At 42.5% G+C, this 26,973-nt stretch overlaps 1 protein-coding gene across 7 annotated transcripts in view; it reads left to right on the top strand.

The window, feature by feature from the left end:
• Window positions 1-26,973, top strand: part of plecb (plectin b) — a 197,232-nt gene that overhangs the window by 156,327 nt on the left and 13,932 nt on the right. For all 7 annotated transcript variants that reach the window (XM_057341180.1, XM_057341176.1, XM_057341179.1 and 4 more), the window contains exons 24-30: window positions 321-478; window positions 12,830-13,005; window positions 13,172-13,310; window positions 13,887-14,243; window positions 22,669-22,752; window positions 22,851-22,955; window positions 23,135-23,233. In XM_057341180.1, the coding sequence (XP_057197163.1) occupies window positions 321-478; window positions 12,830-13,005; window positions 13,172-13,310; window positions 13,887-14,243; window positions 22,669-22,752; window positions 22,851-22,955; window positions 23,135-23,233 (1,118 nt within the window). The remainder of the gene's footprint in view (window positions 1-320; window positions 479-12,829; window positions 13,006-13,171; window positions 13,311-13,886; window positions 14,244-22,668; window positions 22,753-22,850; window positions 22,956-23,134; window positions 23,234-26,973) is intronic.

The following is a 26,973-nucleotide window of genomic DNA, read 5'->3' as shown; positions in this document are numbered from 1 at the left end:
TTTTTGACATCGGTGTAAAGGTATAGTTGTCAACACATTTATATCTGTTAGACTGTCATTTTGAATTTCTATGCTGAAGCTCAAAAACCATTTTAAGGTTCAAATTTTAGGCCAAAATTTTAATTAGGAAATATGCTATTATAATTAGTAGTGACCTGAGCATGGTTTCAAGAGATTCATGTACTAACACAAATAGGGAATGTGTCTGAACAAACTGAGTGCGAGGAATGTTGCTGCAGTGCACTTTGACAGACATGGGCTATTCATTTTATTTTTGTGTTGTTGAGAAAACGGTAACAACAAGTCTCATCTCTTTACAGGTGAGCAGAATGAGTCCATCTGTAAGAACTACATCACTCAGATTAGAAGCATACGGCTGCAGATTGAGGACTGTGATTCTCGCACTGTGACCCGTATCCGACAGTCTTTAGATAAGGATCCACTCAGAGACTGCATCCAGAAGACTGCTGAACAGAGGGTATGAAAGAAAATCATGCTCTCATCATACATAATTATCTGTTTTATTTATTGATTAATTACTTCACAGTTGAAGTAATGTTTTGAAGTAAAACCTTTTATATATACAGTATATATTTATATACAACAGTGAAAAAATAGAAGATCAGTTTTTGTGATTCTAAAATGTACTATTTATTGGTATGTGTTTAGGTAAAATGACTAACAATAATTCTCCCAAATTTCAAATAAAAATATAGCTGCGAGCAGCGATGACAGGCCTTCGCACTACTGTGCCACCACTACATGGTAGCTCTTAGAAAACAATGCACAGTGGGCAGATACATTTAAGTAGGGATGCACCGAATCTAACATTCTTGGCCGAAGCCGAAGCCGAACATGATGTGAAACACTTGGCCGAAGGCCGAATAATACCGAACACCGAATATGGTTTTTGCATTTCTTCTATTTATTAAGCTATTTTTTCACTATTGCACAAACTGAATAGTCAAAATTTGCTTTTAAAAATTTGTCTTGCTTTTCAATAAAATACAATACAACTTAATATAAAATTGAGCAAAACAAAATACATTAAAACAAAAAATTTAATAGCCTATATTAATTAGGCCTATAACTGACTGGTAAAAGAATGTAATGTAAGTTACTCTGTACCCCTACAACAAAACAGTTCATTAAAAAGTGTCATTCCACATTAGGCCTATAAACTAAAAATACGAATAAACTAAAACTGTTGGATTATTATAGGCTACGTTGCAAAATGATTGTAAGAAAAAAAAACATCGAACGCAAGCTATTCTGACTGATGCTGACTGACAACCATATCAGTTCACGTCTCTCCTGCAAACTCCGCCCACAAAAGCTGACTGTTCTCTGGTGCACTCGTGGCCGGGATGCACAGAACATACTTTGACAAGTTGTTTAGTACAGGGAACTGTGTGCGCGCGACCACTGTATGATGTCAAAGGATGTCGCGAGCGGCGGGGCTACTGTCAGACAGCCCGCTCCCGTCTGAAATAGCCACAAGTTACCGACCGGTAAAGACGCTTTCATTCGGAAATTTACTTCCGTGCGGCAAGTCCCGTGCTTTGTCTTTCTCTGACACCTTAAAATGCTCCACACACACACTGCCAAAATGTTTGCGGCATTAATAAAGCGCACGTCTCTCTCTCTCTCTCTCTCTCTCTCTCTCTCTCTCTGCGCTGGTTGCTAGTTGATCGTTTCTCGAGTCATGTTCGGTAAAATTATTCGGCCATTTCACATATTCGGCCGAATACCGAACATGCGTTTTTTGCTATTTTCGGCCGAATATATTCGGTGGCCGAACATTCGGTGCATCCCTACATTTAAGTGTTCAAGTCCAATCCATATCACTCAATGTATGCTGTAGATACGAGACACTTCCTGCCACGGTGGCCCTATATCCAGGACTCACCATAGCTACATCAATGTGATCAGACGCCATGACAAAACATACATCTCACGTTTTATCAAAGTCACTCAATGTATGCAGTAGGAATGAGCACTTCCTTTTTCCACGATTTCACCATAAAATTATTGCCTCGCCATGGCGACAGCATTTGAGATATCAAGTATCCATTCATAATTTAGCATCTTTAATGTCTTGGCATTATATTGATCAAGTTTGGTGACAATCTGATGAATCCACTAGGAGGAGTATTTATAGGTTAACCATGTGCCATTATCAAAAAATCCACATTAAATCCAAAATAGCCGACTTCCTTTCGGGCGGAGCTAATGACTGTAATTTTAAAAGTTATTTGGTTTGGTGAGAACAATATATGTACCAAATTTGGTAACTGTAGGTAAAACTAACCCCACCATTTTAGTCCAAAAGTGGCGCTACAGAGCCCCCCTGCCATGCCCATTTGCTAAGCTTTTGCACACAGCTAAAGGACACCAGCAGTGTCGTGTGTGTCAAATTCCATTACATTTTAAGCAGGATAAGTGCTTAAAACGTCACACAAATACATATATATATAGCTGAAATCATTTTAGGGACATTATTTAAAAGTCGAAAAACTACAAAGTGTTGCTTAATGCGGTATAACAACTCCTAACCGGACGAATTCTACTGCCACTGCTACCCTGAGCAGCCTCATAGAGGCTACAACCACACTCTGTAAGTTCTGTGTTCAGGTCGGTACACACAGCCCCCATCCCCTGCCTGCGGAAGAGTGCGACATGCTTTACAAACACGTTTCTGCATTCGCTGGTTCCTTCAGCTTAGTAAACAAATTAATTGTATTCTACTGCTCATGGGGAAGCATACAGCGACATTATTTACAATGGCAACAGACAATTGTGCTTATCAACCACGTGGAGGAACCATGAGCAAAAGTTCTATAGTGTTGCTTTAAAATTTGACGGGTTACCATAGCAGCAATTTTTTTCACTATTGCACAAACTGAATGCTCAAAATGTGCTTTTTATAATTTGTCTTGCTTTTCAATAAAATACAATACAACTTAATATAAAATTGAGCAAAACAAAGTAAATTAAAACAAAAAATTGAGCCCTCTCCCTTCATGAATAGCCTATATTAATTAGGCCTATAACTGACTGCTAAAAGAATGTAATGTATTGTAAGTTACTCTGTACCCCTAAAACAAAACAGTTCATTAAAAACTGTCATTCCACATTAGGCCTATAAGATAAAAATACGAATAAACGAAAACTGTTGGATTATAGTCTACATTGCAAAATTATTTTAAGAAAAAAAAAACATCCAATGCAAGCAATTCTGACTGATGCTGACTGACAACCATTTTAGTTAACGTCTCTCCTCCAAACCCCGCCCACAAAAGCTGACTGTTCTCTAGGTGCACTCGTGGCCGGGATGCACAGAACATACTTTGACAAGTTGTTTAGTACAGGGAACTGCGTGCACGCGACCACTGTATGATGTCAAAGGATGTCGCAAGCGGCGGGGCTACTGTCAGAAAGCCCGCTTCCGTCTTAAGTAAAGTTACCGACCGGTAAAGACGCTTTCATTCGGAAATTTACTTCCGTGCGGCAAGTCCCGTGCTGTCTCTTTCTCTGACACTTTAAAATGCTACACACAAACACACAGCCAAAATGTTTGCAGCAGTAATAAAGCGCACGCGTTCTCTCTCTCTCTCTCTCTCTCTCTCTCTCTCTCTCTCTCTCTCTCTCTCTCTCTCTCTCTCTCTCTCTGCGCTGGTTGGTGCTTGATCGTATCACTAGTCATTTTGCGTTTTTTGCTATTTTCGGTCGAACATTTTCGGTGGCCGAACATTTTCGGTGCATCCCTAATCAAAATCACTCAATGTAAGAAGATGTAGAAATCGGGCACTTCCTGTTTCCCGATTTCGCTATAAAGGGCGAGCCAAGGCTTTCATCGAACTGGGTCGAGCCAGCAGCTTCAGGCTTCTAACTGTGAGGTCAAAATCTATGGAGTTCCAAAGGGACCAATAAAAAGACTGCAGCACACACTCGTCTCACTGAACGTGGCGTCTGCGTCTGCTAAACGTGACGTCTATGGGGTGTGATAACTGAACCTACTTTGCTAACTGAGCAGCCAATCGTTTCGATCGTCGCATACTTTGCCGTGCCTGCTGACGTACGCGTGGATAAGCGCCTGAATAACGTACGCGTGGATAAGCGCCTATGGCGTTCCAAAGGGACCAATAAAAAGACTTTGCAGCACACACTCGTCTCACTGAACGTGACGTCTGCGTCTGCTGAACGTGACGTCTGCGTCTGCCACTTCACTCAGTCCTCTGCATGAACGTGTCACGTCTGCGTCTGCAGCGCAAAACGGACGGAGCTTGATTTAGTCCAGCTCCACCTCCATGAGTCTAGTGAAGCGCTATCAAGCGCCCCCGACTGGCTGTTAATGTTAATGTAAGTCTGACATGCACCTACATGTAAACAATTATTAACAGAAAATAATTGTATACTTTCTGTTTGCCACTGTTAGTTAAAGCAATAAACACACCGCCAAGTAATAAATACATGTTCGCATGAATTTTACTGATCTTAAATTAAGATTTTATTTAAACTAGCAACTAAATGCCTCTTTATATTTAAGGCTTTTAACTTGAGGTTATTTAACATAAAAAATATAACTTAACACAATTAATACTTTTCAGAAGATCGCATGACATGACTTAACTTCTGCGTTGCTGCCACCTCTCCCATGCAGACACTGGCACTGTACCTGTTACTCAACTCAACTCAACTCAACTTTATTTATATAGCGCTTTTACAATTTTCATTGTTACAAAGCAGCTGTACATGAGACACATTGACTACAAGCAAAACAATCAAAGTTGTACCTGCAAAAACAAGAAAAGGTTGAAAACACAGAAGACAGACACACCCACACACAAAACACTCCACACACACAACACGCACCAACACACACAGACACAGAGACACACGCACACACGCACACACACACACACACACACACAAACCACACACACACGTACGTACACGGACAAGTACGCACACACGCTCAGTGAGAGCACACATTTAGGATAAAGGAGAGAGAAGCACAGGTCAAATATAACAGATAATAAATTCCTATATGCAATATTAATTAAGTAAAACTTTAAGATTCTAAAGCAGCCCCCCCGGTCAGGCAGATAGTGCAAAAACAGTATGCAAACGGTGGCGAGGAACCCAAAACTCTAATCGAGAAAAAAAACCTCAGGAGAACCCAGGCCCAACCAGGGGATTCCAGTTCCCCTCTGGCAAAAGCTGCTGCCTCTGCACAAGCTCCAGAGAACTTGCACAACAAGGCTAAATAAAATAAATAAACTTAATAATAAAATAAATTATAGTTTAAGATTATCATTAATAATCTAATAGCATTTGAAGTTTTGTGGTGAAGACATGTCAAGAGACCGCGTCCTTCTTTATCCAGCTCTATCATCTCAGCTCTTGTCAGGTCCCCACTTCCCATTCTCCGCTCTACCATCAGGTCAGGCCATGAACTGCATCCTGCTCGCTGTGGTAACCTTGGAACAATGAGACAAGACTGGCTGAGAGTAGAGTACTGTTCTGTACTCTTTGATGCAACAAGTACATCAGTTGTGTTTTTGGTTCCGGTTGATCTAACTAATGCAGCCTAAACCCTCTGAAGATTTATATTATGGAAGAGTAGTGTATGCAAGATTAAAAAGATGCGTCTTTAGTCTAGATTTAAACTGACAGAGTGTGTCTGCCTCCCGGACAGTGCAGGGAAGACTATTCCAAAGTTTAGGCGCTAGATAGGAAAAGGATCTACCACCTGCACTTGATTTTGAAATTCTAGGTATTACCAACTGACAGGACGCCTGAGAGCGTAATGCACGTGAAGGACTGTAATACAAAAGGAGTTCATTCAAGTACTGAGGAGCTAAACCATGTAAGGCTTTATAGGTAATAAGCAAGATTTTAAAGTTAACGCGATGCTTTATAGGTAACCAGTGCAAGGTTGACAGAACCGGGCTAATATGTTCATACTTTTTTGTACGTGTAAGAACTCGAGCTGCCGCGTTTTGGACCAATTGGAGTTTTTGTAATAAGCCTGCAGGGCAACCACCTAACAGTGCATTACAGTAATCTAGTCTTGATGTCATGAATGCATGAATTAACTTCTCTGCATCTGAGATTGACAGCATATGACGTAGTTTAGATATATTCTTAAAATGGAAAAACGCAATTTTACAGGTGTTGGCGACGTGGCTCTCAAATGACAGATTACTATCGAATAGAACGCCAAGATTCTTTGCTGACGACGAGGGTTTTATGGAACATCCGTCAATAGTTAAACAGTATTCTTGGTTGTTACTTATAGCAGTTTTCGGTCCAATAAGTAACACTTCCGTTTTGTCCGAGTTCAGTAATAAAAAGTTGTTACTCATCCAGTTTTTTATATCGACTATGCATTCCATTATTCGATGGAACTGCTGTGTTTCATGAGGCTTCGAGGAAATATAAAGTTGAGTATCATCAGCATAACAGTGAAAGCTAACTCCGTGTCGCTTTATTATATCTCCTAGAGGTAGCATGTATAATGCGAAGAGCAGAGGCCCTAAGACTGAGCCCTGTGGTACACCGTACTGGACTTGCGATTTGCGTGACACCTCATTGTTTATTGCTACAAATTGAAAACGGTCGGATAAATAAGATTTAAACCATTTCAAAGCTATTCCCTTAATGCCGACATAATTTTCGAGTCTATGTAGGAGTGTGCTGTGGTCAATAGTATCGAATGCAGCACTAAGGTCTAGCAGCACCAATAACGAGATACAACCTCGGTCAGACGCCAATAGCAGATCATTTGTAACTCTGATCAAAGCAGTCTCTGTACTGTTACGACCCCCATAAGTCTAGGGTTCAAAAGGAGGCACGTAACAGAATAAAAATGGTGTTGTGTGTGTGTGTCAGCTGCAAGACTCAATTAAAAAAAAATCTGAAAAAACTCAAATGTCAAAGGAAGCAAAATTGTTATTTTATTAACAAAATTGTTGAAGGGTTTCAAGCTTCAAGAGGGGGGTTAAGCCAAAATAATAAACAAAAGACACTCTACCTAGTAGGGAAAGTAACTAACTAGACTAACACAATAAAAAAGAACCAAAATACAGCAAAATACCTATACCTTCCTTACTAACAGGAGAAAACAAGAATAAAAGAAAATAAATTGGCACCCACCTCTCTACTAACCTTTTAACTTATGTGTTAACAAAAATGGATCAGTTTAGCAATGAATACAATAACAAACACAATTAAATAAACTTTAGGGATATGGGCATTTTTCAGTAATTTCATATTCGAATATTTGAGCTAATAAAAAAACGAATATTCGTTTATTTAAATTAAATTAATAAAGACATATTTTTTTACATTTTTCATAACGCACTAATATTATATCCTGCATATAGGTTTTTTAATGGTGAAAAGATTAGCAACGTTTGATTTGATTTTTTTTAATACATAAAAACTGCATTTAAACATGCGCAAAGCGAAATCATACAAAAACCAGACATACAAAACTAAACGAACAAAACACAACGATATATGGTTATCTTGTTTTACATGTTCTTGATAAGAAAAACAAACATAGGTCTATTTTATTCTGTGAAAGTCTGTTCAACAAGTCGACGGTTAACAAGCGCTGCTCGTCTCTAACTCCCAGTAACAAAACCCAGATCTGACAAGAATATCTGGCTTTATTGTTTATAATGTTAATAATAAATGAAGTAAACAGCCTTACCTCCATGCCGACTGTTAATTGATCCTAAAAACAAAGACGGAGCCATTGTAGTGCTTGTTTATTACGTGACCGTCATCTTACGTTGGTATTCTTATTCCAACTCATATTTAAGTAATGTTAACGAATTTTGTGGCTCACGTTTTTAAAACATTTTAATATGGTGATGTGAGCCGAGCATAAAATGAGATACGAGCATCCGGTGTGTAAACTTAAAATATTTAAACTAGCTTGCGATCTGAACAAAGATTTAGGAACATATGATTTTTTTATATTTTCTGTATATTATAAATTCATTACAGATGAAGGGAAGAAGTGACAACTCTAGGGTCTTCTGCAGAGGTAACTTAACCTGGTGACGCAGTTTTATTCTTATGAAAAATACGAATATTCGAATAGCATTTTTATTCAAATAGTTATTGCGGATCCAGTATTTGAACATTCGTGCACATCGCTAGTTAAGAGCCTCGCTAAAACCAGACAAAGTGAACATGTTGGTTTTCCTTGCACGAAACACTAAGACCTTGCTGATTCACTAAAGCGGACCAGTAGTTGTACAACAGCCGAACACTTGTACTACAGGCCAGCCCGATATTCCCTTTTTGTGTTGCGCTTTGAAAAAGGTTGTTTTTATAAATGTAGCCTAATTAATAGTTATATAATATCAATGATAATTTGCTGTTAAAAACGATAAATTATTCAAAGTTTCAAGTGCGTTTATATTGTTACCCTGTTGTTCTTTCTGCAGCTTCTGCGGAGAAAACCCCTCTTTTATGTTGCACTCTGAAAAAGAATATTATAAATGGTAGATTTGTGGAGGTGTGTTGTTGGGTGCGATTAACCGCCAAACCGCATGATTTGTTGCGTCTTCACCGCGGTAAGAAACAAAACACTTACCGTCAGCCCTACCTCCAGCAGCAAATAAAAAACAGTAAACTTTCCAATTTAAGCACACAACGCCTTTTTTTTACAAACCTGTGATATATTCTAAGGGAGACTACAATAAGAAGAGGGACCATAAATTGTCAAAATCAGTCTCATTTCCATAAATGATGGCCCCGAGCCATGTCAAAGGCAGAACTTTAAACATCTCACTGGCCCACTGTTAAAGGTTTATTTTATCCACGCAGTAGTGTAGTTTTTGTGCAGTTTATGTTACCTATAACCATAATTACAGCATACTATTTAATTTGATCTTCAGCGTTCTTCAAGTCTTGTGTAGGTTGCATAAACTGCTCAGACTGGTCTTACAAGTTAGTCATCAACTTTTTTTTGTTAGACTGGTCCTAACTAGGGCTGAACGATTAATCGAAATCGAATCGCAATCGCGATGTGAGACGTTGCGATTTGCTAATCGCAAGAGGCTGCGATGTGGAAGCGATGTGAAAAATAGGAAACACGTCTGTTCCAAGCCCGCTTTGAGTGGCATTCTTGCTAACCAACTGAGTGAGCGCACCTCCGTTATGCCTAATCAGCACTGCCCCAGCCAACTGCGTAAATGTCCGTCATTAAAAAAACAAACAAACACAAGGCAAAAGAGAGAGAGTGTGTGTGTGTTATTATGGCATCTGCAGAGTCAGATCGATCATTAGGCAAATAAATACTAAAGAACCATCCAATTCAGAAGACCGCACACACAGCCTGTCATACTCGCGCGACTCTTCCCCGCGTTGTGCGTCTCACGGACGAGCCGTTTAAACTTGACGCGCACACACAGCCTGTTTCGTAATGACGTTTATAGTACTTGAGTCCGGTTCGGGCATCTGGCAATATGGACGAGGCTTGACGCACGCGCGCACCCTGTGTAAACTCACGCCTAGCTCCGCGTTTCAAACAAATGTAAATTCTATCTAACTGTTTTGCTAATTTCACTTGGATGAAATTAAACATTCATCACATTTTTTACTTGTTTTAAAAAATCCCACATACTTAAAAAATAATAAATCAGCCTATGTAAACTATGAACTATTTTAATAATTCACTAACACAATAGAAAATGTTATGGATTTAAAGGGTTACAATGGGAGTTGTATTTGTTTTAATGGAAACTATAATAGTGTACACTGGTATTTGGATTCTATTGGTGTGATGTAATCTGGAAGTTGGGAACCAATTGAACAACAGTAAGCCCTATTTGAATAATGCCCAAAGCACACTACAAAAATTAATTTTGTAATGGTTTTAATGGAAACAATTAAATGTTTTTATTTTTGTTGTTTTCTTTCAGGGTAACTATACCCATACTGTGCTCTACACAACAATATTGAATTGAAGCTTGAATTAGAAGTTAAAATCGCAAATCAAATCGCAATCGCAATGTCTGTCAAAAATATCGCAATTAGATATTTTCCCCAAATCACACAGCCCTAGTCCTAACTTATTTACATTTACGCATTTGGCAAACTCTTTCATCCAAAGCGATTTACAGTACATGCAAGCTATACATCTTATAGTATATCTTTAAATCAGTTACATAAAAAGGCAGATATCAGGCGTTAACCACCGGCCCTGAGAATCGAACCAGCGACCTTCTGGTCACGAGTCCGAATCGCTAACCATTAGGCCACGACTTATATTCAACACTATATATACAATAAACACAAATACAATAATATGACATGTGCCAGTAAACCAGTAAAACCTTGCAAATACATACACATTAAACAATAAGTAAAATAATGTTTGATAAAATAAAGATGCTAAAGCTGAGTTTTGCAGAAAAAAACAAATGCTAAAAACAAAACAATTGCATGTAAACAAATGAAACAAATCAAAAGTCACAGTGGAGTTAACAATAACATAGTAGTGCGCTGAATAATCTTGCTGTAAGCAATTACATAATTCCCTAGGAATGCAACGCTACAGCATGGACAATGATGTACGTTTTCAATCATTATATTGGAAAAATCAGCAGCAATAATCGATCGCATCAGAACCATATAAACATCAGAAAGCAGCAATAACATTACACAAAGCATAACAGCATAAACTAAGATTGACAGCTGATCCTTACCAGTGCGCAACACAATTAACAGAATGTCAAGGAAACAACACATAAACATTAGTTCCTAGGACAGACGTTCATTGAGAGGAATGAGTGAAGTGAAAGTTAACGAAGTAGACGCTTGACACTCTGCATTAAGCCGTGTAGAGTAGCGTGTTACAATACGTGTTAGCAAAAATGAAAACAAATATCTTCACTGCTACACGTGAATGACGCGTGACGTCTGCAGAGACGCTTCAAGGCCACACGTGATTTACGTGACGTCTGCATTATGTCTGCATTACGTCTGCGTCTTGAATTCAATGCAATAAATAGCAGAATACAAAAACAGTTAAGACGTGGTCATTTTGTAGGACCCTTTGGAACGCCATAAAAATCAAGTTGCATCTCCACTGTCAGGCCAGCAGCACGGCAGCGCTGCTCTAAAACCATAGCGGAAAGTTAGTCAGCAGGAGAGAAGCTGGATTGCAATCGCGTCATTACAAAACAAACGTGACAAAGAATACACGGGAGGCTGTTTGTTTATTTCTTTTAGCGTTCGCTTGGTGAAAGACGAGACCTTAAAATAAGAAGACGGAATTTATGCTGTGTTTATGAAAAAAGCATTAAGAGCACGATACGCAACGATAACCGCTCTGCATAAATGCATGCAGCATCAACACTGTAAGATATAAGCCTCCTTATAGTAAGTGTAAGATATTATAAGATAAAAGTGTTCAAAACAATAATACGCCAGCAATAAACGATCTAACGTTACAAGGTATTTGTAAAGAAAACCAAAATCTAGTCAACTTATGTATTTTGTTTTAATGAATGTACATATGTGTATGTATGGTTTATTTATATTACCAGATCTTTGAGGATGTAAAAATCTTAAACACATTATAAGATGTCTTGTTTTCTAACACGACTTTAACATCTCATAAGATTTAAATGGGTGGACATCACAAAAAACAAAAGATTCCTGTCAGACAGTTATTAAATTAATGTGCCCATCAGTAACCCTGATACCACGCTACATCTGGCAGATGTGTATTTGAAGTCTGCATTTGCATCTGGAAGACATGTGCGATACATAGTTTGCTCATCTGCAATAGGTCTCAGAGACGTCTGCTGTCAGATCTCATATAGACATCTATAAGAATTCTGTAAGATGTTTATGATTTAGAATGGATGTAAAACTGCTCTTTCTAAGATGTTAAGCAGAGGTTTTTACACAGCAAATGTTTTCCAGTTCTCTTACAGACATACGTGTGTTAGCTGGGAGCAAGCTGGCAAAATATAGTCTATGCTTTACATGCCAGACACGAGCCCACCTTCATCCTTCAGAGAGAGCCTCCAGCCTTTGATGTGTTTTGCTGTCACGTTTTGGAGAAGACTTTTAGTATGAAAGCATTAGCAATAGGTCATCTGCATTAATTTTAGTGACTGGGAACATTGCAGCACGCGAGCTTAAAATAAACATAACGTTATTGTTATCATCCGCTGGTGTGGACTGTGGATGCAAATATAGTTATAGTTATCATTATAGTTATAATGTGAACAGCCCTTATCAGACATGAAAGAATATGACCATTAAGAATGAAGTTTTTATTATATCCTTAAATCTTTAAATAACCCACCATTTGTAATAATATTCACTATTTATGACGGCCCATTAGCCTCTAAGATAATAGCAAAGTATTTATTTTTTGTGTATTAAGTTTACATCAGTGCTTGCAATTGTCTATTTTGAGTTTAATATTCAGTTATTTGTTCGTCTTTGTAAAGTGAGACACACCGGCTTCTGCTGCAGTTTCTCTGATTTAGATCATCTCCACCTTTCACCTTAACCACTCCTCAAGCCCCAGTTGGCTCGCTTTGGCCCAACGTTTTCAGCGGGCCAAAAAACGTGGCCGTTGGCCCTGAGTAGGCCCCGGCGACGCACGATCAAGCCCCAGGAAGTGACTGTGGAAACGCGACTGGCCCTGGCACACACTAGCATGCCAGCTTTTGACTCGACAGTGGAAAGGCGGCTAATAATCTACCAATTGTGCAACAGCAATAAAACCAATTTCATGTAATTGATCAGACCTTCTGAGAGTGTCTGTTTTTGGCTTCAACAGAAAGTGCATGGGGAGCTTGAGGGTATTAAGAAGAACCTTGATAATGTAGCAAAGAAAGCTGAGGAGCTCTTGGCCTCTCCAGAGCAGTCCAGTACTCCAGTGCTGCGCTCAGAACTGGATATCACCCTACAAAAGATGGACCAAATCTACAACCTGTCCTCTGTGTACTTGGAGAAGTATGAATCGCTGTCACTAATGCTGTATTTGTGGCTTAAACCTATGTGCTCTGCTGTTTACTACCCCAGTTTTAAAGATGCTGCTTTTAGTCATGTGTTTTCTGTCATTCTCATAAACCTTAATGAGGCATAAGAACTCTGCTCAAGGTAACTCTTCTCTCTGCAGGCTTAAGACTATAGAACTTGTGATCCAGAACACACAAGGGGCTGAAGATGTTGTGAAGAAATATGAGACTCGCCTGCGTGAGGTTCACACTGTTCCTTCAAACATCCAAGAAGTGGAGAACTACTGTTCTGAGCTCAAGGTAACCTGTGCTGTGTTCACTGGGTAAAACCTTACATTTATGATTTTGGCAGACACTTTTATCTAAAGCAACTTGCAATGATTTCAAGTTATATGTTTTGTCAGCATGTTTGCATCTTGGAAATCAAACTATGGACTGTTGGCTGCTGATACAATGCTTTACAAATTAAACTACAGACATTTGCACTACATTGAGCACTACACTGAGTGCAAAGACAGATTTAGCAATATGCAGGAATATCAACTTTGTTGTTTCCATTTATTAAACTTTTGATTGTGTTTTCAGGTTACATATTTATTAAACTTTTGATTGTGTTTTCAGGTTACATATTTTCTTTTGAAAAGAAAAACAAAACAAGTTCAATTTATGTTTTCTTTTATGCAGTAAACGGTTTTGGTACTGTGCCATTCAATGTTCATTGTAAAATTTGGGTCCTAAATCAAAACCGTTATATACAATCAAGATAGGTAAAGTGTGGAAATTTGATGACAGATTTTCAAAACTGACCCTTCTGTGCGTTTACTGAAATTAATTTTCTTTTGGGAATCATCTCATTGTTTTTCTCCTTTGTCACAGAAAATGCATGTGGACGCAAAAACTCAACAGCCAGTGATTGATGGTATGGAGAGCGAGATGTCCAAAGCCACAGTTGTCAGTCAGCATATGGTAAAGATTCACACAGAGCGTGATGCTGAGCTAGACCACTACAGACAGTTCCAGAGCAGTCTGCAGGAACGCTGGCGTGCCGTATTTGCCCAGATCGACCTGCGTCAGCGTGAGCTGGAACAGCTGGGACGTCATTTGGGCTACTACAGGGAGAGCTATGACTGGCTTATCCGCTGGATTGCAGATGCCAAACAGCGTCAGGAGAAGATCCAGGCAGTGCCTATCGTTGACAGCAAAACACTGAAAGAACAGCTGGCACAGGAGAAGGTACTTAATGACTGCTGGACCACAAAGAAACTTTCTAATACAGTACAGTTTGTTTGTTAATCTAGTAGGGCTGGGACGATTTATCGTGCAATTATTATGCTCAGTTTCGCGCAGAAACTCCAAATATGGGCTGCAGAAGAAGTACCATTTACACACGTAGTTCCAGGAAATGCCAATGCAAACGCATTTAACACAAGAACCCTCGGCAGTTTCCGGTTGGGGAGACTTAAAGCAGAGAGAAATGGGAAACTGAGAAAATTGTTAAATGTAGCCGATGCTGTACACTGCGGCACATACACTGTGGTGTATAGAAGTGCTACCGTATTTTAATGTTACAATGACAGGTAAACTTATGAAAGTATAATTTTAAATACGGTAGAACAGAACTTCTATTTACCACTGCTGTGTGCTGCAGCATCTGCATCTGCTCAATTTAACTATTCCCATTTCTCTCTACTTTAAGTCTCCTCAACCGGAAACAGATGAGGGTTCTTCCATAAAACGTGGAAGTAACATGTGCATAGAGCACATGTGTCACGGCTTGTGTTGCGGAAAACCCAATTGCAGGTGACCAGGACGTAAGGGGTTAACAAAGAATATATTTATTGTAACAAAAAACAAAAGTATAAAACAAAACACCCACGATGGGGAAAAACCAAGAAAACAAGATCACATGCAGTAGACAGGACGTAGAATAACTAAGACAGGGTAAACTGAACAATACTAGGCAAACGCAAAAATAACAGACTTACAAAACTCGACTTTGACTTGGAGGATATACTGAACACTGGTATGGACAGGAACAAGCACTACAATCCATGAGCCCAGGACAAGGAAACATGAGGGCATTTATAGGAGAGACAAAGAGGGATAATGACACAGGGCAGGTGGGAAACATTAGACACGGCAGGGAAGCAATACATGAAACGAGAGGGGCAGGGCCAATGACAAGACACGAGAAAGCACATGAGATGTAAAACGTAAACAACTCATGGCTTTCTCATATAAAACCTAAGGACTCTGTCCCGATCCTGCCACACGACTAGAAATTCAGAAACAAAAAGGCAGGGCCGTGACAACATGGTCATATTCTATCACTGTTATTCAAACCCTTTCAGCTATTTTCATGAAAATAAAGTATATTTATAATGATGATGTTTGAAGAGTGTTACTTTTTCAAATGCATGTTATAAACCACTCAATCTTGTAGTGGTTTTAGATTGAGCAGTACTTCCTACTGATCAAAGAGCCATAGTTCACGGAAGAGCTGTGCATAAAACACAGAATTGAAGCCTTTGTGATTTCAGAATCTCCCTAGACAGGTATAATTAGTTTGAATTACTAGTGTGAATTGACTATACATCATCCCAGCCCTAAAATCTAGTGAGCTACCTTCATAGGGTGCATTTTTAACACTTAAATGCAAGAGAGTTTTCCGCGATCCTAACCTTTATTTTCATAACAAAATCCCACATGGCCAGTCGGCTATTTATTTTTGATTATTTATTCAAATATTGATGTCGGAGATTCCGTGAGCCTGGTGACTGTAGTGTATACTTTGAGTTTATACATATCGTCGCTGTCGGGCGGAAACCTCCTATGTCCAAATTTGGTCAATTTCATATTTTTCACAAATCGATGCTATTGGTCAGTCCCCATGTGGGTCTGTTATAGTTACAAATTATTAACCAATCTAAAGTGTTGAAAATAGCTTGAGAGCAAATCTCTTAACTCCATTGGACACTTCAACTGTCTGAGAAGTCTCGTAACTCCACTTCTTCTTCACTCCACGGGAGCTTCTCGGCATTACGTCTCCTGATTGAAAGTTTTTTAGACAATAACGAGTGAAAATAGTTAGGTTAGAGTAGGTCTGTTTTTTTTTATCTGAGTAGGTCTGTTTTGTTAAAAATCGATAGCTGTAATGCTTCGGTGCAGAAGGAAGCCCGTGAGCCATGAAGGTAAATTTGCGAGTAGATTCGGCTAATTTCCGCCTATTAGACAGCCTAGTCAGCTCATCGTTTTTTGTATTACATCACTTATAGTTCTTAAACCTTTAAAATAGAGTTTAGGAAGATGTATGTAACCACAGTCGTTAGCTTTGGTTAACGATTGAAGCCTTTTCTCTTGTCAAGAGGCTCAACGCGACCGCCGACTTTATTTGCGTGCAGATTAATTTCCGCCTATATTAGACAGCCTGTTTAATGTTTTTTTGGGGGATTGCATCACTCATAGCTTTAACGTTTAAAATAGAGTTTAGGAAGATGTATGTAACCACAATCATTAGCTTTCATTAGCTCTTAAAGCCTCGTCTCTTGTCAAAAGGCTCAACACGACTGCAGACTTTGATGAACACTGCTGGCAGCAGCGACGTCTGTGTCCATACCATTCTTATCAATGACAGCGTAATCTCGTATCTCCCTGCTCCCAAGTCATAAACCTTGTGTCTCCGATTAAACATGGTTTTGGGGAAATGTTGTGTTAATGTTGGTACACAACAGTATATGATAGCAATATAAGGTATAATACCAACTTTAACAATACAATGTTTAATAACTCAAAAAATATGCAGCTTTTTAATTTCCTGAAAAATAATGGTTTTGGAGATGCGAGGATTCCGCCCGACAGCGACGATATTTCGCTTAAATACGCAATATGAGTAAACAGTGATCATAAACAGCTGTTTAAGCTGTAGTCCCGCTTGAAATGAAAATATGCTTGGAAGTATTCCTTACGTCACCACTTAACAACCGAATATGGAGTGTTTTTTTGTTAGGCACGTTGTAAAACATCTCGGTTACGTTTGTAACCTCGGTTCCCTGATGGAGGGAACGAGACGTTGTGTCGAACTGACAGATGGGGTTCGTCCCTGAGAACCAATTGCTTCCGACTACTTAGAAAAGGGCAATGAAAATTGGTGAATGAAATTTGCATGCCGGACTCCGCCCCGGAAATCCGGGTATAAAAGGGAGACGGCGTGCTTCATTCATTCACCTTTGTTCTGAGGAGCCTGAGACCTCTCACGACTGCTGCAGAGGACAGCACGTGTTGTGGCAAGGAGGACACGACGTCTCGTTCCCTCCATCAGGGAACCGAGGTTACAAACGTAACCGAGACGTTCCCTTTCTGTCTGTCTCTCGACGTTGTGTCGAACCGACAGATGGGGTTCCAATGGAAAACGCCATAACACTGTGCCCTGTCACAATCTCAACGAAGCGACGGTGACTGGCCTGGGCGTGTCAGCCGTGAGCACTACCGCGAAATTGTAACCTACCAGTGGGTAGGTAGGGGGTCCCAGAGCTTCCTTGAAAGATGGGAAGGCCCCTACCTTCGGCCTCAAAGGCGGCGGCCTTGTTTCTCTAACAGCAAGAAGCCGCCCGGAACTGTAAGGCCACTGGGTAAGCACTACTTCCTCAAGTGGGGGATGCGCTACAGAGACCACTTCCTACCGCAGGGAGGAGTCTAGTGGAGATACCACATGGTCTCACCGGTAGGGGAGAACTCATGGGAAGAAAGTGCGGCTGAAGAGTAAACCGCGAGGTTGAGGTCCACCTGGGGAGAGTCATGGGTTACCAAGGTGGGAACCAGCATGAGGATACATCAGACGGAACCGCCCTACTGGGGGGTTGCAACGTCTGGTAGCACTAGGTCCGGTTAGAGCTATGATGCGAATAACTCCGGGAACCCGGCCTAAGGGGCAGGGCTGCTCTGCCCAGCCCGCCCCAGAAGGTGCTTGCTTAGTGATGGATGGAGTGCCTGTTCTTCGCCCAGTGGGGAAAGAAGGGAGGCTGGATCGGTATACTGATCCACTCGAGAGAGGGGGAAAAAACCCTATATAGGCGTACACCATACCAGTTGCCGGTCCTACATGTTGCCATGCAGGACGCGGGCTGACACCGGCTCTATGTGGAGGTTGTAGAACCTTGCAAAGGTGTTGGTTGTAGCCCAACCCGCAGCTCTGCATATGTCTGTGAGAGAGGCGCCGCGTGCCAGTGCCCAAGAGGAGGCTACACCCCGTGTGGAGTGGGCCCTCACTGCTAGGGGGCACGGGCGATTTAGGGATTGGTAGGCTGCCTTGACAGCGTCCACAATCCAGTGGGCCAACCTCTTCTTGGATACAGCTCTCCCCTTCTGCTGACCTCCGAAACAAACAAAGAGCTGCTCCGAGCTCCTGAAGCTCTGTGTGTGGTCTAAGTAAAGGCGCAGCGCGCGTACTGGACACAACACGGACGGGGTTGGGTCTTCCTCCCCAGTGGGGAGCGCCTGTAAGTTCACCACCTGGTCCCGAAAGGGAGCGGTGGGAACCTTGGGCACGTGCCGGGCCGAGGTCTCAGGATAACGTGAGAATCCCTGGGTCCGAACTCTAGGCAGTCAGGGGACACGGAGAATGCCTGTAGGTCCCCTACCCTCTTGATGGAGGCGAGCGCCATAAGGAGAACCGTCTTCATCGTGAGATGAGGAAGAGCGGCATCCCCTAGGGGCTCGAAGGGGGGCCTGGTGAGACCTGTCAGGGCTACATCCAGGTCCCAAGAGGGTATGGAGCGCGGACGAGGCTGATTCCGCCTCCTAGCGCCCCTTAGGAACCTTATGACCAGGTCGTGCTGCCCTAGAGACTTCCCAGCAACTGAGTTGTGATGAGCGGCAATGGCGGCTACATACACTTTCAGTGTGGAGGGGGAGAGGTTAGTCTCGAGTCTCTCTTGTAGGAAGGACAACACGGACCCGATCGCACAACTCCGTGGGTCTTCTCCTTGAGAAGCACACCAGGTCGAGAAGAGGCGCCACTTGTAGGCGTACAGTCGCCTATTGGCTGGTGCCCTTGCCTGAGAAATGGTTTCTACCACCGCTGGGGGCAGACCACTCAGGATCTCCTCGTCCCGTCCAGAGGCCAGACATGAAGATTCCAGAGGTCTGGCCTGGGATGCCATAACGTGCCCTTCCCCTGGGAAAGCAGGTCCTTCGTCAGGGGAATCGGCCAGGGGGGAGCTGTCATCAAGAGCATTAGCTCCGAGAACCAAGTCCGGTTGGGCCAGTGTGGCGCAACGAGTAACACTTGCTGCTCCTCTTCTCTGACCTTGCACAGGGTCTGTGCAATGAGGCTCATTGGGGGGAAGGCGTACTTCCGCTTGTCCCGCGGCCAGCTGTGCGCTAGGGCATCCATGCCGAGGGGTCCCTTGGTCAGAGAGTACCAAAGCGGGCAATAGGTGGTTTCGAGGGAGGCGAACAGGTCTACCTGGGCCTGCCCGAACTGCACCCAAATGAGCTGGACTGCGCAGGGGTGGAGTAGCCACTCTCCGCGAGACATCGACTGACGAGAGAGCGCATCGGCTGTCTGGTTCAGGTCGCCTGGGATATACGTGGCACGCAGGGAGCGGGTCACCTGCTGACTCCACCGGAGGAGGCGTCGGGCGAGTCGTGTTAACTGCAGTGAGCGAACGCCACCCTGACGATTGATATACGCCGTAGTGCTGTCCGACCGGACCAGCACGTGCTTGCCCTGCACGAGAGGTTGCAGCCTCTTCAGTGCGAGTAGCACGGTCCACAACTCTAGGCAATTGATATGCCAGCGCAGGCGGTGTGCCAAGATAAGCCAGTCGTCGAGATAGTTGAGTACCCGCACACCCCTCTCCCTGAGGGGAGAGAGGGCGGCTTCCACGATCTTCGTAAAGACTCGTGGAGACAGAGACAGACCGAAGGGGAGGACTCTGTACTGATATGCCTGACCCTCGAAAGAGAACCGTAGGAACGGGCGATGATGAGGGAGAATCGAGACATGAAAGTACGCGTCCTTTAGGTCGATTGCCATGAACCAATCCTGACATCTGACAGATGTCAGGATGCGCTTCTGCTTGAGCATCCTGAACGGCAGCTTGTGCAGGTGTCTGTTCAGGGTACGCAGATCTAGGATGGGGCGCCCCCCCACACCTTTTTTGGGGATGATGAAGTAGGGGCTGTAAAACCCCTTGGACATCTCGGCTAAGGGGACGGACGGCGACCTCTCCCCGTAGTACGGGAGCATCCCGGCCTCTGACCGAGGTGGCGAGGATGCCCCGAAACTTGGGCGGGTTTCTGGCAAACTGGAGCCGAGACGGATCGTTCTCCTCAGCCACCGTGACGGTGTGGGAAGCTCGAGCCAAGCTCCCAGGGACCGCGACAGGGGGACTAAGGGTACGGTCTGCTTCATCGACCCCCCGGGGGGTGGTTCGATGGCTGGCAGTGCGGGTCTCTCGCCAGGGGCCCCCCGGGAAGCTCCACGCACTGTCGATGTGAGAGTGCTGAGGGCTGCAATGTACATTCGATGTTGCGCCTCGCCAAGACGCAACGTCGAGTGGCCGAACACTGTCTGACAGAGGGTGAGAGTTGCTGTGAAAAACACCCAGGGAGATATGAAACTCTTTTTGTGAAAAAGTGGGCGCTAGGCCCCTGTACGGTGCAGGAACCGTCCCGGATCGACCGTCCAGCGATGGTATGGCTGGGATCGGGCCCGATGGTGTCAACCTCCCTGGGGTCTTCCCGTCAGGGTCGCTTCTTCATCGAAGGTTGCTGACGGGGTGGTGGTCTCCCCTTCGACGTCCTTTTCCGGGGTGCCGCCTGGGTAGGGAGCGCTGGAACCGGAGCTGGCTTCGAAGAGGGCCGGGGCTGCTGGGGAGCAGAGGCCACACAGGATCTCGAAGGCCTGTGGGCGGCCGAGTCCCGGCGGGGTAGAATATGGCTAATCGCCTCCGTCTGCTTCTTCACTGCCGAGAACTGCTGAGCGAAGTCCTCGACAGTGTCACCAAACAGCCCACCCTGCGAAAGGTGAGGTGCCTCTCCTGGACCACCATAGTGGACATCGCCCGACCCAGGGCCCGAGCGGTCACCTTGGTCGCCCTTAGAGCGAGGTCGGTGGCGGTGCGGAGTTCCTGCATTAACCCAGGTCTTACCCTAGTGGATCTCTTTCAACGCTTTGGCCTGGTGGACCTGCAGAATGGCCATGGCATGGAGAGAGGAGGCAGCTTGGGCCGCAGCAGCGTAGGCCTTCGACACCAGCGATGCCGAAGTCCTACACGCCTTGGACGGGAGTTTCGGTCGACCTCTCCGGGTGGACGCCGCGTGCGGGCACAGGTGCACCGCGATTGCACGTTCCACCTGGGGCACGTCGACGTAACCCTTAGCTGCCACACCATAGAGGGAAGAGAGAGCGACGGAACTGGTTTGACGTGTACGTGCCAAAAAAGGGGCGTTCCATGTCTTCGTCAGTTCCTCATGCACTTCCGGGAAGAACGGAACCGGGGTTGGGCGCGGCTTGGAGTCGCGCTCAGAGCCCAAGAACCATGTATCCAACCGTGAGCGCTGGGGGAGAGGCACCAGAGTGCACTCTAACCCAATGCACACGGCAGCCCGGGAAAGCATGGCTGACATCCGCCTCTTCCTGAGCTCGGCCCCCTTGGGGGGGAGCTGCAAAGAATCGTCGGGATCGGATGCCAGCAAATCGCTCTCCGATGCTGCGATTGACATCTCATCTTCATCACGCATCGTGCCCGAATACGTGAAGAAGGATGCCGATGGTGTGGTACCGCCTGCTAGGGAACGGTGAGGCGAGCGAGACGGGGTGCGAGCGGTCCGCGAGCACTTGGCTGACGGATTACCGCTCGCAGAGATCCCCATATCACCCTCGCAGCTCGCCTTGGCGGACGAAATGGCCTTAGCCATCCTCGTCACAGCCCGGGAAGCCTGCGAGGTGGTGGCTGGTTCGCGGGAGAAGACAGCCACCCGTGACCGCAACGTCTCTATGACCATCTGCCTGCAATGCGGGCAAGATGAGTCCACGAAGGCTGCCTCAGCGTGTTGGACCCCCAAACACTTGAGACAGACATCGTGCTTGTCCCCTTCCTCGATGAGGACACCGCACCCACGAGAACAGCGGGACATGCCACGCTGGAGAAATTTGCTCTTTTAGAACAAAAGTGCCTCACCGTCTGCAGGCTCGAACACCTCTGGAACCGCCGAGACGCCCAGGGGAAGTCGCTGCAGGAAGGGACAGTCCGCTGCACCACGTCGTAGAACCGGCAATAAGATATTTTGCTAAGTAGCAAGAGTTGATCTTCATCAGCAAAGGCTCCGAAGAACAAAAGGTGAATAAATGAAGCACGCCGTCTCCCTTTTATACCCGAATTTCCGGGGCGGAGTCCGGCATGCAAATTTCATTCGCCAATTTTCATTGGCCTTTTCTAAGTAGTCGGAAGCGATTGGTTCTCAGGGGCGAACCCCATCTGTCAGTTCGACACAACGTCGAGAGACCGACAGAAAGGGAACCTACTTAAATGTCTTCATGTAACTAAGGCCTAGTCCAGGCTTAATCGAACCACTGTCAGAATGGGAAACCGCCCATACATGCTTTAGAAGTTTTAAGTAGTATAATGATTAACCTGTTGAGTTTTTTTCACAGAAACTTCTAGAGGAGATCGAGAAAAACAAAGAGAAAGTGGATGAGTGTCAGAAATATGCCAAAGCTTACATTGATACTATTAAGGTAAAGGCAGAAGAGCAGAGATGCATATTCTGTGTTTTTGTTTGTTTTTAAACTTTTGTGGTTGAATGCTGAAACATTTATTATGTATTTATTAACAGGATTATGAACTACAGTTGGTAGCTTATAAAGCTCATGTTGAACCCTTACTGTCTCCTTTGAAGAAAAACAAGATGGAATCTGCCTCAGATAACATCATTCAAGAGGTAAGGAGTTGGGTCATAATAGTTTACACATGCATTGTTGGTCTTTTATATTTATTAGTAATTTTGTGCTTTTAATTTTTAAATGTACAATTAAGAAACTTTCTTGTAAAATAGTAAATCGTATGTCATTTGAATGCTATTGAATGCTTTTAAAATGACATGGTTTGTCTTCATCTTAGTATGTAACCCTGAGGACTCGCTATAGTGAACTGATGACATTGACTAGTCAATACATTAAGTTCATCACAGACTCGCAACGCCGTCTAGAGGACGAGGAGGTGCGTGAAATCATCAAGGCACACTAATCATATTAGACAAACCCAACAAACTAAGATTAACCAACCCAAGCCATAACAGAAACATCACTTACATATTCTTAATGTATGGGTGACTAGACATTTATTCTGTGTTGTATAAACAAACAGCTGTAAGCATTTCAGACTACTGGAGCTGAAAGGAAGAGTCTGTAAATTGCAGCGACCTGTTCTAATTAATAAAAAAATAGTTAAATATGCTATACATTGTTGAAATACAATTTTCAACATTTATTAAAGAACACGACATAAAAAGACTAAAATGTAAGTATTTATAGACTTATTTAAAATAAAATAAAATCTTACTTATTTAAGACTAAAATAAAAAGTATTTTAATAGAGCAGGTCATGTTATATCTGTACAACAGGCAACTTTTCTTATAGACCTCTCTCTCACTATGTCTTTCAAGCCCTAACCCTTGATTTCTTTGCTTTTCTTAACTGCTTGCCAGTGCTTTGTCTTGATGATTGCTTGATCTATTTTGGCTCTAAAGAGGTAAAACTTTTTACTATGCTCTAGTAATTCCATATCCATATTCCAGTATCCATTTCTATTATTATTTTGTTTCCTTAAGCTTATATTTTGCCCTTTCTCTCTAAATGTAAATAGTTTAATTTTAGTGTGTTTTAGTGTGTATTTGGTGTTCATTTTCATGAGTACAAATCTTAATGTTACAGCATCTACTGATATTCTAGAGAATTGTGTGCTTTTAATTTTATAGCAACAGTTTAAAACAGGATCCTTTTCTATTCCAACATGACAATGCCCCTGTGTATAGACGGTTTCAAAGTGAAATATAAACAAACTGCGCATGCGCACGTTCGTGGACTGCCCTTAACTTCTGGTACACATTTGAAAATAACATTTGAAAATAATAGAGTGCCTGTAGATTATTTCTGATAACAAGCAAAACAAACCAAGAAGAACAGTTACTTGGCCAAACTTGCCTCTCCCATATTTTGAATTTAGACTGCGAGACCTCAACCACTAGATGCTCAACCACTAGATGTCAATGTACCATATGATTTCTTTAAATGCGTCTAAACTACAGGACCCATTCAACAAATTGTTTACTTAATAGAATGAACATACAACAAATTAACATATAATATAAATTAATATTAACATAAATTAAATTAAATATAAACAATTATATTATTAGACACTAGCCAAACACAGACCGGAAATTAACTGCAGTCAGTTGAAACGATCAATAAGGCAAGGTTCAAAAGAAATTATTTATTCAGTCAATGTGGAAGAACTTTGGGTGTCCAAATACTTTTGTCCATATAGTGTAAAATATATCAAAATATTAGCATTTTAAATTGTTTCTCTTTTTTATTAATTTTGTAACATTACAAATACGTTAATTAAACAGAAAATTGTTTCCCCCTTTATATAAGACTGACGTTACATAAGCATTTAAGTCTTTATATAGAATAGAGATATTCATAATTTTTTGAGAACTACGCCCGTTTCATACAGTACCGCACGCGTAAGCAGCGCGTATGTGGAGCGGGAGCAGCGTGTAGGGAGAGCGTTTGTATTGTCCTTTCACACCGGCAGCTTATGTAACGCACTGGTACCACATACAACAATGCAATTTTGCATCACCTTATTTTAAATACATCAATGATGAAAATATCTTCAAGAACGTCATCAAAAAGTTTATTTTATGTACTGTAGATTGTGTAATTTTTAATTGTTTTATCCGCCTGATTCATCCTCTTTTAAAAAACACGTATACAAGTTATATTTAAAAAGCCATCGTGCTTTGAAGGATACGATTTAAGTCACTAAAGGGTTTACTCACCATAAGAGAGAGTGATTGATTTGTGACGCCATCGTTTTTCTCTCACACATACCTGATATAAGCATATGAGATGATGTCTATGTAGTTTTATCTGTTTTTTCATAAGGTTATGATGACAGTGGGGTTAAGATAGTACACTGGCACATAATGCGATCGTTTTCCCATCATTCATATGCAATATAAGCATAACATTTAAGTCATACTTGTATTATAAATCCTATAAAATGTGCTGTTGTGGTTTGGCAAAAAAAAAATCTCCTGACAAATGTGTTTTTGGAAGTCATGTTGACTGTTAAAAACACATTAGGGCCTGATCAGACAGAACACGTGTTTTGCTGTTAGACGCGCCTCTTTTGAATTGTTTTCAGTTTTCCACGCATTCTTGCCACCTGCTGTGCCTGAAGTTGAAAAAAACTCAACTCTGAGCAGAACAGCGTTCCTTTTTTCCCATTGTCCAATCGAATGAAAGGATAGGCGGGCCCTCCGATGTGGTGATGAAACTTTACAGTTGCTTGAAACGTCCATAGACTGCAATGATGAAGGAGAAACTTGTGTTTGCTGACGCGGGTTAACCGAACAAGGGCCCTCTGAAAGTGACCTATTTGTCAGATATGGTGACCCATACCCAAAATGTGACCTCTGCATTTAACCCATCCAGTGAGTAGTGAACACACGCACAGCAAGTCGTGAACACACGTACACCCGGTGCAATGGGCAGCTATCACTGCAGCGCCCGGAGAGCAAGTAGGGGTAAGGTGCCTTGCTCAAGGGCACCTCAGTCGTTAACCGCCAGCCCTGAGAATCGAACCGGCAACCTTCTGGTCACAAGTCTGACTCTAACCATTAGGCCACAACTGTTCTTGTACCTTTTTAAGGTTTCTGGTAATATGACAGTTAACAGCAGCTAGAGTGCTCGCGCTATAATCCTTGACTGACAGGACAGCTGTTTCAGTGGTTACCTAGCAACATAAAAAAACGTGCGCTGCTCTTTTCAAAGAGTCAACAAAAAGCGCTGTGCGCCTCACGTTTTCGAACAGAAAAGGCGTGTTCTGAGTGATCGCCTGCTTAGACACCGCTTACATGCTTTAAAGGTAAAGGTGTTAATTTTCCTGTCAATCCATCTGCATTTTGACTGTAAACAGTGTACTGTCGCTTTAAGAGTGAGCATCGCCGCAAAAATAGACTTCTGCTGCGTGAGCACGCGCTTTTTAAGCGTGTGTTATGAATACTCTCATCTGTAAACATGGGCGCCTAAAAAAATACGCCATGCTTACGCGTGCGGTGTGAAACGGGCGTTAGACTCCTACCAGAGCATGTGAGCAAAGCAGAGCAGTGTGACGCTCCGCTCGATATTTTGCTCTATGACTGTGCGCTTTGCTCGTCGCTCATGGACCAAGCAAACCCTCCAGTCATGTTGAGCTAATGCTCACCAGTATATAATGTGTCAAGTAGGCCTGAATTTTTTTCAGTGTATAATAAACTGCTTGAATAAATTTCTCAGTTAAGGTAAATGATAAATAACAGTTATGTTTAGGTTCATCATTCTGTGACATTACAGCCTATATTTTTTGCCACTTTTTTTTCAAAGAGTGCCTTAAATGCAATAATTTAAAAAGAATATTTGATTTTAGTTACCCTACTTTATTTCTGTGAACATATAACTGCCATTGTTGTGCAATAGAGCATTCAAAACAAACGCAAAAAAGATGTAATGCGCTTACAATGAACACCTTTAATATTACTGGCGTTAATAAAAGAAACACTTTCAAAAGAGAAAATGGGCCAAAACATGGGTAAATGCAGTCTATTAAAATGTCAAACCTCAATCTTTAGAGCATTTTAGACTTTACTTTTCCAAACATAAGCAAAGTAGCTGCGTTTCAATTCAAA

The sequence above is a fragment of the Triplophysa rosa genome, linkage group LG8 (assembly GCF_024868665.1).
Source record: "Triplophysa rosa linkage group LG8, Trosa_1v2, whole genome shotgun sequence".
NCBI lineage: Eukaryota > Metazoa > Chordata > Actinopteri > Cypriniformes > Nemacheilidae > Triplophysa > Triplophysa rosa.
The sequence above is the reverse complement of the archived record's forward strand: the minus strand, read 5'-3'. Positions and strand labels throughout refer to the sequence as shown.